General features: G+C 56.8%; 2 protein-coding genes across 2 annotated transcripts; one reads left to right on the forward strand and one right to left on the reverse strand.

The window, feature by feature from the left end:
* The first annotated feature begins 673 nt into the window (after nt 1-673).
* On the forward strand, nt 674-1,900 carry LOC126767296 (uncharacterized). Its single transcript, XM_050484850.1, has one exon. The coding sequence runs from the start codon at nt 674-676 to the stop codon at nt 1,898-1,900; it is 1,227 nt and encodes a 408-aa protein (XP_050340807.1).
* An 11,347-nt stretch (nt 1,901-13,247) lies between these two features.
* On the reverse strand, nt 13,248-14,549 carry LOC126767297 (cruzipain-like). Its single transcript, XM_050484852.1, is given in 4 exon segments — nt 13,248-13,754; nt 13,756-14,165; nt 14,168-14,428; nt 14,474-14,549. Coding segments are annotated over 4 exon segments (1,254 nt in total).
* Between the last annotated feature and the right edge of the window lie 432 nt (nt 14,550-14,981).

A 14,981-nucleotide genomic window follows, 5' to 3' on the forward strand; every position in this document is an offset into this window, starting at 1 on the left:
GCGCCCTTTGCAGGTGTTTTTATGAGTAACGGCCGTGCGCTATGCAATGGACCGCTTTGCTTCTCTGCTTGTCGTTTCCTTCTTTGCTTTACGCAACTGGCGCTCCCCTCCTCCTCTTCCTCCCTCGTTCCTCTTTTTGAACTCCTTTAGGACAACTTTTTGGAATTAACCTCCCCACCCTCTACAGTCAGCACAGGCGGACACGTTTGGCTCTCGCCATTACTGCCGCTTTCGTTTTGTTTTATTCCTTTTTTTTTTTGTCTTCGAACCAGATCACAGTCCGACAAGGACGCAGTCTGTTCACTTTTTTTTTTCACTCCTCCCAAGTTTGTACTTCTTCCGTTTACTCTACTCCATTACCATCTTTCTTTCTCTCTCTTTTTTCTTTCCAAACATCTTTGGTCATCACCGCAAATGGCCATCAGCAGTCAGCTTGTATCCTTGTTAGACGCCAACCACATCTCCCATGACCCCCGCTACGCCGCGACGTACCTTCACACGCAGTGCTGCATCGGCAGAGGAAGCTACGGCTCCGTTTTTGTCACCTATCACACTGTCGCCTCGGGGTTTGGGTGCGCGCTGCTGTCAAAGAGATTGACCTTCGAGATGCTCTAAGCATCGGCGACGTTGCCGCGCGGATATCCGAAGTGGGCCGCGAACCTATTTCATGACCATGCATCACGTTAACACGAGTCCCCACGTGGTGCGCGCCTATTGTCCTTGGTTTGATTGCCAACGCCGTGTTCTTTGTCTGCCACAGGAGCACTGCGACGAATCACTTTGGGACTACCGCAACCGTCTTGCACCCGCTGGCATCCCTGGGAAGATCTTGTGCTCTTTGCTTCTCCAGTGTCTGATGGCTCTGGCGGACTTGGAGCGTGGGGGCGTCGTGCACAACGACATAAAGCCCCCGAACATCCTCCTGGTGTGGCCGAAGGGGCGTGACGTTGGCGTGCCCCAGGTGAAGCTGGCCGACTTTGGGCTGTCCTCCTTATCGCTGGAGATTGTCGACCAAAAGGTGCCAAACCCCGTCAGGACACCCTACTACATGGCCCCGGAGACCGTCAACACCTTTGGCAGGCGTGCCCCACACGCCCGCGACATTTGGAGCCTCGGGTGCACGTTTTACGAGCTCATTGTCGGTGTGGTTCCGTTTAAAGGCAGCTCCCTTGCTGCGATTCACGAATGCGCCACCCAAAAGACTTGTGTGAGGAGCTGGAACGGGAAGCGGACAGGAGAACTGCGCTCCAAGCTGCGCGGTTTGGTGCAGACCATGTTCACGCTCGTTCCCGAGGAGAGGCCCACGCCACGTAGCCTGCAGCAGAAGTTGTCCACTCTGTGCACGCACATTGACCTTCCGGTGCCCGCAGAGGCGGGCGACAATTCGTACGCGCGCTACAGAGTGTGTCGTCCCCACCTCCGGCTTCCTGTGTTCACCCGGCCGGTGGCCAACGTCGCGTTCGCGACTGGCAAAACTTTTTCTAGCACCAACCACAACATCATCGCCAAGGCACTGCGCTGTCCCTCGCAGGGCCGCTCACTCGTCCACCTTCCCCGCCCGTTCAACCGCTACCCCAGTCGGTCTCCCGGTGACCACGCCCTCGGTTGCGACGACGCCGCGGATGCCGCGTCTGCACGCGCGCAAACCGTTCCCGCAATAACATCAAGCCTTTCTCGGCGATGTGCGTGGTCCCCGCCACCGCCATCACCCGCTTCCGTGTGGGTCCATGTCGTTTTTCCGTACGAAGGCTACTGCCAGCTGGTGCTCGGCGGCCAGCACGTTCTTCACGTCTACGAGGATGCGCCGTTCCACCAGTGCCCGCCGCTGAGCTCCGGCGACAATCTCAGCAAAGCGCGCGCCACGTCTGCCGCAGCACGTGCCTTTCCACCCCCTACTTAACGTGTTCGAGTACGATTACAATGAACCGTCAGCGACCTGTCTCGACGACAACGACGCATTTGACAGGAAAACAAGCTCGCCAGTCGCGCGCTGTCCACACGTCCGCGTTGCAGTCCAAAGTAGCGCGTCCAAGCCAAAGTCATGGTCGCGTCTGCGTTCGTTCTTCTCTCGAAAGCAGAAGTCGCACGGCTGATCAAAAGCAAAAAAAAAAAATGTTTGTTTCATTTCCTTTTTTTTCCCCTTCGATTGCGACTTCGGCTTTCGAGAAAAGAACGAAAGCCGACGCGTTGGCTTCGACGCGCTACTTTTCAACGCGGACGTTTGGACAGCGCGCGACTGGCGAGCTTGTTTTCCTGTCAAATGCGTCGTTGTCGTCGAGACAGGTCCTGACTTCATTGTCAGCGACGTCGAGCACTTAAGTAGGGGGTGGAAAAGCACGCGCTGCAGCAGACGTGAGGCGCGCTTTTGGAGATTGTTGCCGGAGCTCAGTGGTGGGCCTGGTGGAACGGCTTTCTTCCCATCCCCTCCTTCTTCCTCCTAACATGTTTTTTATTTTCAATTTATGTTCAGTGAGTGCTTTTTGTCAAAACTCTTTTTTTTTTTTACCACGTCTTTTCCATTTTTAAAGAGACAACACACGTATAGGTGTATACCTGGTGTGTGTGTGTGTGTGTGTGTGTGTGTGTGTGTGTGTGTGTGTGTGTGTGTGTGTGTGTGTGTGTGTGTGTGTGTGTGTGTGTGTGTGAGCATACCGTAGAGAGAAAAAAGAGACAGGACTCTTGGGAGTATTTCTTGTTGCATTGCGTAGCGTGCGGGATTGCGGCCACCTCACCACCCCTTTCACTTCCTCTCCTTTAGCATAACTGAGCAGTAGTAGATAATGCTTGTTTCCATTTTCCTCCTTCTTGTAACTCAATCCACCAACCATCGTGCATACACCCTTTTTACACAAGCACACCAATCAACAAAACCCACGCGCGAGATTGTTTCCCACCAGGTCGGCTAGTGCGGTAACCAGTTGGGCTCCAAGCTGTGAGAGAGCACGGTATCAATCCGACCGGCACGTACCAGAGCGACTCCAACCTGCGGCTTGAGCGCATCAACGTGTACTCTGACGTTGCTGGTGACGTTTTGGTTGGCTATTGCTTTTGTGCGGGGACTTTGTGTGCCTTTGTGTCCTTGCTTGCCAGTCTCTTTGTGTGCGGTTCTGTTGGCTTCTTCTCTGCTTCCTTTTCACGGCTTTGGCACTTGCATTGGGTGTCCGCCGTCTTTTGCTTTCTGCGCTGCTCTCCCTGCGCATCTCCCTGCTCTCTTGCTTCCTGGGTGCTCTTCTTTGGAGGGCCTTTGACGCTTGGTGCATTTCTGATTTGGTTGGTGCTCAGCCACTTCTCCTTTTTGCCTTCAACAACGCAGTGCGTTTGGTTCAGGATTGGTGACTTCTTGCGCTTGTGGGCTTTTTATGGGTGTCTGTGGGGCTTGAACTTGTGACTGTCAGGTTGTGTTGGGGCGTTGCTCTGGTTTCGGTTTTGGTTCTGCTTTTGGATTTGAATAGGGCAATCCAGACGCCACGCCTTTGAATGCTTGTTCCAGCTTCGCGCGAACAACGCAATAACAAAGGAATCTTTTGAACAGAGGGCCTGGATCTCGTTCTTGGAACAAACGGCGACACAGAGGCCATCGCGCAGCACCTTGCCGCGACAAACCGGCAGGTGCTTCAACCGTGGCGGGTTCCTTTTGAATCCTCCATGGCGCGTTGGAGGGCGGCCGAAAACCGGTCGAAAACGGAGGAAAAGATGAGTTGAAGGAGCTGCGCGAGAGCTTCTACCTCCGTGCCCGTGCCCGGTCCCTCACGCAAGAAGAGGCCATGATGGGGAGCTACTTGGTCATTCTCCCGGATGCGGCCGTGGCCCGGCGGTTGATGACACACCTGCTTCTCAAGGTCTCAAACCATGAGAGGGTTCTGCAGCATAATCTTTACATGCTGTACAACTACGACGATGGGGCGGAGCGCGATGGCATTGCCGACCGGGTCCTGCGTTTGGCCGTCCCGCTTTTCCCTCCGTTTGGTCCGCTAAAGGCCTTGAACGAGACCATTCTCGCCGAGGGTGATCTCCTTGTCGGCGCGGGTGCCGACAGCAGAGCTCCGCCAGAAGACGTGGTTTCGCAGTTTTTCCGGACGCGCACGGTCGAAGGAGGGAAACTACTATGAGCCGGTCGTTGACGCATCTGGCACGCAAATCTCTGCCGTCCGGATGACCGGGACGGACGCCCGCTTGCAGCAGCTGCACGAGCAGCTGAAGCGCCTCACGCAGGAGATGGCGAGGCAGTCGCGTCCAGCAGGGCGCGGCGCCTCGTTTTCGAACGGCCGAGGCGGTGGTCGAGGGGGGCCGCGTGTCAACGTCGTGCGGGTCCCATGCAGCAGGGCGGCGCAGGGCGCAACGGCGGGGGTTTATGGGCGGTGAGCCGGAGGCGGAACGCTCTTCAAAAAACTAATGTGGCCCGCTCCGTCGGGCCGTACCAGCGACACCGCCACCAAGGCAAATTCAAAAAACCACCTTTGTCTTGGCGGTAGTGTTTCGGAGGGAAAACCTCAAATGTGGAGCTGGATTTCTTCCGAAGCCAATAGGAAGCGTGAATTCTCTGTTCACGGTCATGCCGGCCCACTCTTTTCCCTCTTTGGACGATCGCGCTGTCCAACGCTTGAAGGCGGACTTGGCGCAGGGAGCGACGGTGTTTTTCCCCATTTTCACCCGCAGTCACTGGATCGCGGGTGTTCTCTACGTCTTTGAGGGCGTTGATTGCCTCGACCTTTTTGACTCGGCGCCGTCTCCGATGGTGCAGCGCGACATCGCGCGCAAGATGGAAAGGTATTGGCCAACGCTTTCGGTGAGTACCGTTTTTGTGCGCGTCAGGTTCGCGGCAGCGAGGATTGCGGTTTGTTTGCAATCGCCTGCCTGTATTCCGTGGCGCTCGACGTCAAAATTGCGGCGGCAGACACACTGCCGAGACGCCTCCGACGTTTCCTCGCCGACTACGCGAGAACTCCACCGACACAACGGTGTACCTGAAAAAGCTCAGGTATCTTCTCCAGGAAACAACTCTGGAAGGTGGATCTGGTCCATCGTCTGATGACACGCATCGGAACGAAGAAGAAGAAAATTCTTCCCCGACAAACGGGGAGGAACAAGACCACGCCCAATCCCCCGAAGAGGAATCGCGCAAGTGGACGGAGACAGAGTTTGCAAGGTTGAGATCTCTTGCAAATTCATGGGGCCGGCATTTCAAAGGAACAGGAGGATCAGAGGTGTGTTTGTTGCTCTCCCCTTGCTTGGCATTGCGGAACGGACCCGGAGAGTCTTGACACCCAGCAACATTGCCTCCAGCGCCGCAAAAATGGGAATTCCGGCGCAGCACACCGCCGACCCGGTAGACGTGCTTTGCCTCAATGAAGTGACATGCATTTCATTCAAAAAAAAAAAAAAAGAAATGAGTCTTTGACATTGGAGACTATCCTGGGATTTGGCGAAGCGCTGTCCGTTCGATACTGATTTTTGTACAAGGCAGATCCCTTTTCTCGTTTTTCGCTTCCAGAGAACGTTTCGCATGAGGCTTGTCCAAGGAAGTACTTCACCGTCGGCGCCAGAGTGGCACGAGACAACGGGGACAACTTCCTGCACTACGAGCTGACAAGCAATCTGGCGGAGGCCACGCTCGGGCTGTACTTGCCACGATTGTGTGTGCAGAGGCGTTTGCTGCCGCGACGAAGCCGAAGAAAAGGAACGTTCCTTGCCAGTTTTCAACCCCTAGACGAGGTGACGCGCACGATGACAACTCACATCGTGCGGAATGAAAACGGAGGGACTGTTCCAGATCCTTCCTTTAATCCGACGCCTGACAAACAGGCGCAAGCAGAAAAGAACGAGTTTGACCCCTCTGACGACGCAGGCGCGTTTCTGCGACACGTCGAGGAAAACCAAACCCTGGCTTCGATCTGTTTAAAACGCAGGGGCGGACGTTACGACCAGCTCGGTCGTTCTCTTTGGGGCAACGTCTGCCCGCGGAGCTGGGTGATACACCCAAAAGAAAGTCCCCACATTCACCAAGTCGCATGGCGAGGGGTGTCCGAGGAAGAGCGAGGCCTTCATCTGCGCTGGCTCCGCCGAATTCGAGACATGCCGGCGGACCTGCTCGACCACAAGCCGGAGGACGCGCTGTTAGAGATGCTAAACCGAAACGCGGTGGCGAACCGTTACGCGTGGACAACGTACGTTCGCAAGCTGAGTCTTGTGCAATCGGCTCTCAAGAGCCTCCCCTTGTACACATACCAGCCGGCGGCTATCGATCTGCAAGCTTCCAGTGTGTGGAGGTCCGCCTGCCAGTTTGCTCGGAAAATGATGCGGTTGTCGAAAAAGATACCGTCAGCGGCGCTGACGGTAAAGGAATTCGGAAATGGGCACGAAGGTGGGTGCGACCTCGGGGCGCAGGTGCCAGGTCAAACTGCTTTGGAGTGTTCGCGGCACCCCGTTGTGTTGGAAACGGAATCTGTCGGTGGTGCGCATCTTCGGCCGGTTCCCGCACGGCCCAGCCGTCGGCGGGGGCGGGGGCTGGGGCGCCGTTGGGGTCAGGGCGGCCTACCGCCGGCCCCCCCTTGCAGCACCCACCGGGGCGCAGGGACGCAGGACCCAAGCCCCACCTGGCTTCCCACAGCCTGCGCGCAACAGAGGCCCGGATAACAGTCAAGGCAGCGCGACGGCAGCAGGGCGATGGCCATCATGCGCCGCAGTTCGCCGGGATGGCAACTCGCAACCTGGTCCCGGTGCGCTCCAATCCGCGGCTTTTTACCGACTTGGTGGCCCAGGGCGTCGCAGGCCAGAAACCGAATGGGGGCGATGGGGGGCGCTCCCCCGGCGCTTTGTGGCTTTGTTTGCCGCCGCCATCTGCCCGGCAGGCGTTCCGAATGCCCCAAAGCCAGCGAAGGCCGCTCGCCATGCGCGGGGCTTGCTCACGGACACCCCCGCCCCAAACGACGGGAAACCCGCAGACGCCGCCGGCCAGCCCCAAAAAAGGACCCTTCCAGAGCCCTGGGGTCTCTCATGTGGCGCTGCCGAGGTCGACGCCAAAACGTTGGGCACCTATCCAAAACTGTTCAAGCGTCGCCTCCCCGTTCCCGTTGCCGCAGGAGACTCAGGAAGGCACCCGAAAAGAAGATGCGTGAGCTGAAGCAACGGGCCGCGCCGCGCGAGCGAATGGAAGCCCACGCTGGCAGAACCCACATCCGAGACAAAGCTAAGCAGCCCATTTCTTTTGTGAGGGTACGCGGGAGGCAAAATGTTTGCTCAGATATCCGCTTTCACAAGGGACAGGCGTACAGGTTGCATGGGGTTTTGACGACACCAATTGGGAATGGTTCAAGACAAACCTTGCCCCATTTTTTTTCTTTTGCAAGGCCAGCGGGCGTCCGTTTTAGGTGTCCCAGGAGCATCGCTAGCCCCACATCGCTGGATTCCCGCAAGCGGCGCACGACTCCACCAACGGAGAGATGGCGCAGAGACTGGGATGCGCCCCGCCCTGTCGCTACCCAAGCGGTTCCGCACTAAAGAAGATCAAGGTGACCTAGGGCAGTCTCTTCGACATGAATGAGGCGCGCCCCAAATTCAACCGTAGCGATTTGGACAAGGGAGTGGGCCGTACTCCGCCCTTCCTCGTCCAAAGGGGCCGGTGGGACTACAAACGCCCCCTGGCCCGTCACCTGCCCCAAAGTGTCCGCACTAAGGCTGCCAGGCGTTGCCTTCCCTCGGAATTGTAAGGGCGTTTGGGGCACACATGGGCGAGGGCCCTTGCAGACCAGCCGTGATCAACAGAAGATTGAGTGGACAAGGGGATGGGCTCGCGGCGCTGAACCGCTGGGGCTTCCCTCCGATGAGCGCCGCCTGCGCCGAAAAAGAAGCAACCCTCGTAGGGACGACGGTAGGGCCTCTTCATGCAGCTCCAGTGGGAAAGAACCGCCAAGAGCCACGCACGTACGTCGAACAATTCGATCGAATTGGCAAGCGCAGCCTTGAGGCAGGCAGGCGAGCAAAGGCAAAAGGGCTAGCAGCCAACCTTTTTGGGACACCGCAAAGAGGGCAACGGCCCTCCTCTGCTACGAGTCTTTTGTCCAGCGAATCGTCTCACGACCAAACCTCGACAAGGTGCCGCGTTTCTTGGCGCCCCATTCGTTCAAAGACCCCACGCGGTGGCCCAGCACGGGGCTACTCAGAGAACATTGCGTGAGGAGGGACGGCTTAGGTGCAGTGCGTCTGCTTTGGTCAGCTGTCGGAGGGGTGCGGCTGGAGAAGAAGCCCTCACCCGCCAGGGGAAAGAACAGGGAAGCGCATGTGAGGACGGCTAACTCCTTGCGGGGCGTTGGGAAAAGGAAGACGACGTGCATGGCAGCAGGCTGCTCGGTGAGCCCCCGACGATACCGGACAATGAGCATATTTTTCCGCACCCCGGGTGGCGGCGTGTCTTGGGGAGGGCAGTTTGGCCCACGAAGGGCGACGTTGTCGCGGGTGGGTTGCTTGGGGTGTGGTGGTGCATGGTGCGCCTTCCCGCCCGGCAAGGACGGCGGCGCGGTTCGTGGAAGCGGATCGGGAACCATTTCAGATGGCTGACGAAAATCCACAGCAGAACAGGGGAACGAAGGCCAAAGGTTGGCGTGGTCTTCCCGCGCCGCGGTACTTTCGGGATTCTCTCGTAGACCACGTTTTGATGCGGGAGGCTGAGAGGAAAAGGCGCGTCTCGAATCAGAGGGTGCCTTTCGGCGGAGCTTGCCACAGGGAATTGGTGCGTCCTCTAAGATTGCCCGTGGTGGTTGCAAACGCGTCGTTGACGAAGATGTCTTTTTGTGGGATGGCGCCGGGCCGTTCCTCATTTGAGCTGAGCGCCTCCCCCCCCCCCCCCCACCACCGCTACGCGGGCGCCAAAAAGAAAATGCCAACGGAGCTACGGAAAGGCTCCGAGTGGCCTCCGGGGCGCGCAAAAAAAAAAAAAAAAAAAAAAAAAAAAAAGAGATGCGCGGTGAGAGACGCACGTCCACTTAGCCTCTCTCCTCGCCAGCGTCCCCTTGACATCCGAAAGCCAAGCGCAAACGAACGGTGTAGTCCTTTTCGCTCCGGGGACGCTTTTGCCAGCAGCTGAGGAATTCAGGCTCACGTCGCGCATCTCAACCGCCCCCTCGGGCCTCGGCAGAGAGCACGAAAAAGCACCCCATTGCAGGAGTCGCGCAGACCATGGGCAGAGCGTCCCCCAAAGCGGTCAAACGACGTTTTGCGGCCTGCGCCTGGGGCGCCGTAAAAACGTCTTCAATTGGGGCGCGCAAAGCATGGCGGAATTGGGGCGCCGGAGAAACGACAAGAATTGGGGCGCGGGTTTGGGTTAGCTAATCTGAATGAACGTTGGACGGCCACACGTTGAGATGAAGATGTGGCTTGACATTGATTTAGCATTATCTAATGGACTTTGACAAACTAATTTATTCCACTTGTGCTGAGACGGCGAGGGTTGGACATGAAACACTTTTGCCTACATGTATTTAACGTCTTCCTTTCTCTCATCTTGTTTTCATTGTTTTCTCTATTTGAAAGAACAAGATTCGTCGTACACAAAGCTGACTCAACAGATTCGTTACGATAGGCACTTGCCCTTTTTTTTTTTTTTCTTTTCTTTTTCTTCTAGCCCGCTTATTCATTCCAACATGTCCGAGACCACGCTCGACAAGAAGGTGTGGCTCGAAAGAATGCCGGAGTCCAGACGCCACGCTTTTGAATGCTTGTTCCAGCTTTGCGAGGACAACGCAATAACAAAGGAATCTTTTGAACAGAGGGCCCTGGACCTCGTTCTTGGAACAAACGGCGACACAGAGGCCATCGCGCAGCACCTTGCCGCGACAAACCGGCAGGTGCTTCAACTGTGGCGGGTTCCTTTCAAATCCTCCATGGCACGTTGGAGGGCGGCCGAAAAACCGGTCGAAAACGGAGGAAAGGACGAATTGAAGGAGCTGCGCGAGAGCTTCTACCTCCGTGCCCGTGCCCGGTCCCTCACGCAAGAAGAGGCCATGATGGGGAGCTACTTGGTCATTCTTTCGGATGCGGCCATGGCCCGACGGTTGATGACACACCTGCTTCTCAAGGTCTCAAACCATGAGAGGGTTCTGCAGCATAATCTTTACATGCTGTACAACTACGACGATGCGGAGCGCGATGGCATTGCCGACCGGGTCCTGCGTTTGGCCGTCCCGCTTTTCCCTCCGTTTGGCCCGCTCAAAGCCCTGAACGAGACTATTCTCGCTGAGGGTGATCTTCTCGTCGGCGCGGGTGCCGACAGCAGAGCTCCGCCAAAAGACGTGGTTTCGCAGTTTTACCGGACGCGCACGGTCGAGGGAGGAAATTACTATGAGCCGGTCGTTGACGCATCTGGCACGCAAATCTCTGCCGTCCGGATGACCGAGACGGACGCCCGCTTGCAGCAGCTGCACGCGCAGCTGAAGCACCTCACGCAGGAGATGGCGAGGCAGTCGCGTCCGGCAGGGCGTGGCGCCTCGTTTTCGAACGGCCGAGGCGGTGGTCGAGGCGGAGCCGCGTATCAACGTCGCGCGGGTCCCATGCAGCAGGGCGACGCGGGACGCAACGGCGGGAGTTTTATGGGCGGCGAGCCGGAGGCGGAACGCTCTTCAAAAACTAATGTGGCCCGCTCCGTCGGGCCGTACCAGCGACACCACCACCAAGGCAAATTCAAAAAACCACCTTTGTCTTGGCGGCAGTGTTTCGGAGGGGAAAACCTCAAATGTGGAGCTGGATTTCTTCCTGAAGCCAATAGGAAGCGTGAATTCTTTGTACACGGTCACGCCGGCCCACTCTTTTCCCTCTTTGGACGATCGCGCTGTCCAACGCTTGAAGGCGGACTTGGCGCGGGAGCGACGGTGTTTTTCCCCATTTTCACCCGCAGTCACTGGATCGCGGGTGTTCTCTACGTCTTTGAGGGCGTTGATTGCCTCGACCTTTTTGACTCGGCGCCGTCTCCGATGGTGCAGCGCGACATCGCGCGCAAGATGGAAAGGTATTGGCCAACGCTTTCAGTGAAGTACCGTTTTTGTGCCCGTCAGGTTCGCGGCAGCGAGGACTGCGGTTTGTTTGCGATCGCCTGCCTGTATTCCGTGCCGCTCGACGTCAAAATTGCGGCGGCAGACACGCTGCCGAGACGCCTCCGACGTTTCCTCGCCGACTACGCGAGAACTCCAACCGACGCAACGATGTACCTGAAAAAGCTCAGGTATCTTTCTTGGGAGGAGTACGGATGGTGCGAGGCGAATATGGAACAACGAATGCGCAACTCCACCAAGACGATCGCAAAGCTCAATCTGTCTTTGCGAAAGTACCCGGACTACAGTTGCCGCGAGTTTGCGGGCCTGATCTCTCTCATTCTTTTTGCCACGCATACGCTGAGCTTGAACCCGGCGAAGCTTTTCTTGCTTTTGGGGGCCTATCGGGCGGTGTACATTGCGGTGGCATCCGGCCTTGACTGGGACGCCCCCGTTCCTCATATCAGTCCAAGAGTGGCGGAGAGCCTCTTCAACGTGAGCGCGGTTCTTCAGCGCAACGGGAGCGCAGAGATTCCTGACAGGGTTTTGGCGACATACGCCGAACACGACTATGACTTGTGCCTCTTCACGGATGCTTCGGCGGAGGGGTGGGGCGCGATTGTGACAGACACACGCGCCAACACCGTGACCTCCATACAAAAGCGCTGGGATGAGGAGCTTGTTTCCGGCCGCTTCAGGCCACAAGAGAACGAGTGGGCACACCACTTGTTTCAACAACGTCATTCGGCCCACGCCGAGCCGCGCGCGGTGCTGGAATGCCTCAAACTCTTACACGAGACAGGAAGGCTGCGGGAACGCATGCGCGTGGCGGTGGTGACGGATCATGTGGCCATTGTCCTTGCACAAAGAAAGGCTAACGGCTATGGGGGCATCGGTCGTGGTGGCTCGCTCAACTTGCTTTACGAGTGGGTTTACGACAAGTTCCACACCGACGGAATCGCCGCCGTGTTCTACTACATTCCTGGTCCCCAGAACCCGGCGGACAGTCTCTCACGACAGTTCGCTGGCCACGAGTTGCTGAAGGAATGGGAAGGGACGGGTGAGGAGGTCCCTTTCCTACGAAGTACTTTTGTCCGCTCTGCGAAGCGTCGCGTTGACCTATGGGGGCACATCAACAAAAGATGGGTCCACATGGGCGACGCCAAAAAAGAGGGGACCGGCACACCAGTGAGAAGGCGACACAAAACCGTCGACAGCGACGACCTTCCCACAAAGAATTGAACCTGTGTATGTTTCTGCAATGCCGTGATGATAACGCACGCCTGGCGAGCGACATCACGCAGCGGAAGGTGAATACGCACCTGAATGCTTCATCTCAAGCGCCCGGAAGCGAACACTACAAAGTTCTTCCTTTTCGCTTCCTTCTTTCTTTTCTCCTTCTCGTCACGTAACTGTGACTCCTAGAGCGAGAGGTTTTAACTAGAGGGTTGTTGACATGGGCGCGTTGGGGACCGACCTCGGCGCCCCTCGACGGAAGAAGCAACGCGCTCGCCTGGGCGCCAAGCGACGTGTGTGGCATGCGGCCTCGCCGGCCCGGCGACAGCACCCGTGTGGGGCAGGTTTCCCTAAACATAGTGGGCGAAAGAAGAGGGAGGAAAAGAAGGGGGAGGGTCGACAAAGACAGGAAAGAAATCCGCATCGAGAGATAACGAGCACACTGCCGCACATGGGTGCATAACACTGGTGAACGCGTCAGGAATAGTTTATCTTGACTCCAGCGGCTGTGTTGCCGCCCTGCGTCGACCGTCGCCGCCGCAGCCTTTTTTCTTCTGTGGTTGTGCGTTCGGGAAAGCAAAATCATTGAAATAACGGACACGCGCTCTGGCAGCAAAGTGGAAAGGCACAAAGCTGGAGAAAGAAAAATAAAGAGGGTGATAGAAAAAAAGGAGAGAGCAAAGTATGCTTTCATTCCGTCAGACAAGCAGAGGATGAGGCACGTGCGAGGCCTTCATGGGGTTGCAGGATTCACAAGAGGGGAGACTGTCACAGAAAAGCTGGTTACTCGCATCTTTACAGCCGGAAAAGGAAGTCAACGGTGGAAGGGAGGGGGAGGGAAGGGTAAAAGTAAAGGAAGCAAAGGAGATAAAGAGGCGTGGAAAACTTGAAACTTCAGAGTTGCAGAGGGATCATCGCTTCGTGGTAGTGGGTCTCCTGGAGGCGGAGCGCCACCGAGGTGTGCGCAGCAGCAGCAGGAACACCGGTGACGCTTTACTGACAGATGTTTTCATAGTATCCGAGGTAGCTCTGAAGGCAAGTGCGCAGCGGCATGGTGGCAGTCGAGGCAGTACCAGTGCAGTCACCGGAACTGTATGACTTCTCCACAATTTCGTTTGCGGTGCATTCAAAGATGGTCGAACCTCTGCCCTTGCCAATGATGCAACTGCCGACGGGCTGGGTGACGCTGGAGCAAAGGAGGGTGCACTTCGAGTTGAAGCAGGAGCGCTGCACAAATTTCATCTCTCCGGGAGTGGGGGTGGAAGTGGGGTGTCGAGAGGTCGTGGGACTGTCGCCGACTGTGACGGAAACAGCGTAGTCGGACATCATACACACGTTGGCGCCCTTTTTCAGGTGGATGTAGCCTTCCTCGCCCCAGGTGGGGCCCCAGGAGTTCTTTACGATCCAGTACGGGGGAGTGGCAGAATCGTTGTAGCCAACGGCAAGGACGCCGTGATTCAGCTGATAGCCGAAGCAGGAGGAAAGCACACCACCGGAGTAGAATTTGCCATGTGGTGGCGTCCACCGCGATGGCCACGGGACCGTTCTCAGCGAGCCAAGCGGCAATGTTTGCCTCGTTGCCGGAGAGATCCACGTAACCGGTGATGGTAGCGCCAACCTCCCCCGGCGCGGTCTTGCATGCCTCAACCTGGCCACCGCCAGAGGCGTACGGGTAGCTGTCCTCCGTGTACACTTGTCCCCCGGTGTTCTGGAGAAGCCAATCGTAGGCCTGGGCCATGAGGCCACCGTTGCAGGCCGCATCAACCGTGTCGCAGCTAACCAACTGCTGCTCAGAGAGAGTAACAAGCCCGTTACCGGCAACGGCGTTGATGCCCTCGATGGCACCGATGGCGGAGAAGGCCCAGCAGGAGCCGCAGCTGCCCTGATCCTTCACTGCGGTCACGGCGTTGTTTCCCGCCAGTCGTAGGATGCCGGGGCGGCTGTGCGGACGACAGCCTCAGCCGTGGGCGTTGGCTTGTTCGCGTCGTTGGCAAAGAAGGAGGCGCCGTTCGCGTACTGGGCCTGGAACTCTTCCGGGGTGAGATCGGTGAACTTATTAGGGGCAAAGCGGGCATGGGGTTCACTGCTTGCAGAGACTGCATCGTGCGCATATTCTGCGCGAACACCGTCATGCGGTGGTTTTCCTCTGCCTTTGTGGCGTACACTTTGCCATACTGTTCCTTGAATGAAGCGAAGTGCGCCTCAACGGCAGAATTCACTTGGTAAGGCGGAGGCAGTAGTGGCCATGGCAAAGGCCACCATTACCAGCAGCACAACGATCACTTTGGCGGTCATTCGTCCGTGCTTTAATCTTTTTTCCGTTCGAACGTTTTGTGTGTACAAAAAGGCAAACACGAGATCGGAAAAGCGAGCCTCCGGCGAGTATGTGTGTGAGTGTGTGTGTGCGCAAAGGGGAGGGGGAGGGGGGAGGGGGGAGATGCTGGGAACCTGATTGCAAGTTCTAAAAGGAATACAAAACGCAGGATCACAGTTGGTGAAGACACAGAAAGCAGAAATGGCGTGAATGTGCGGTAAAAAGTGCCAGGAAGCTGTCACAATAGTCTTGATTTGAAAAAAAAAATGACCACCCTGTGTATTATAGGCGCAACTGAAAAAGCAAAATCAAGAAGTAGCTACAAAAAGGCAAAAAAAAAAGAAAATGAGTGAGAGAGTTAAACTGAAAAGGAGACCTTTTTCCTTTGCAAAACAAATGGACAGATGCAGAGA

Source organism: Bactrocera neohumeralis, unplaced genomic scaffold (assembly GCF_024586455.1).
Source record: "Bactrocera neohumeralis isolate Rockhampton unplaced genomic scaffold, APGP_CSIRO_Bneo_wtdbg2-racon-allhic-juicebox.fasta_v2 ctg5232, whole genome shotgun sequence".
Lineage (NCBI taxonomy): Eukaryota > Metazoa > Arthropoda > Insecta > Diptera > Tephritidae > Bactrocera > Bactrocera neohumeralis.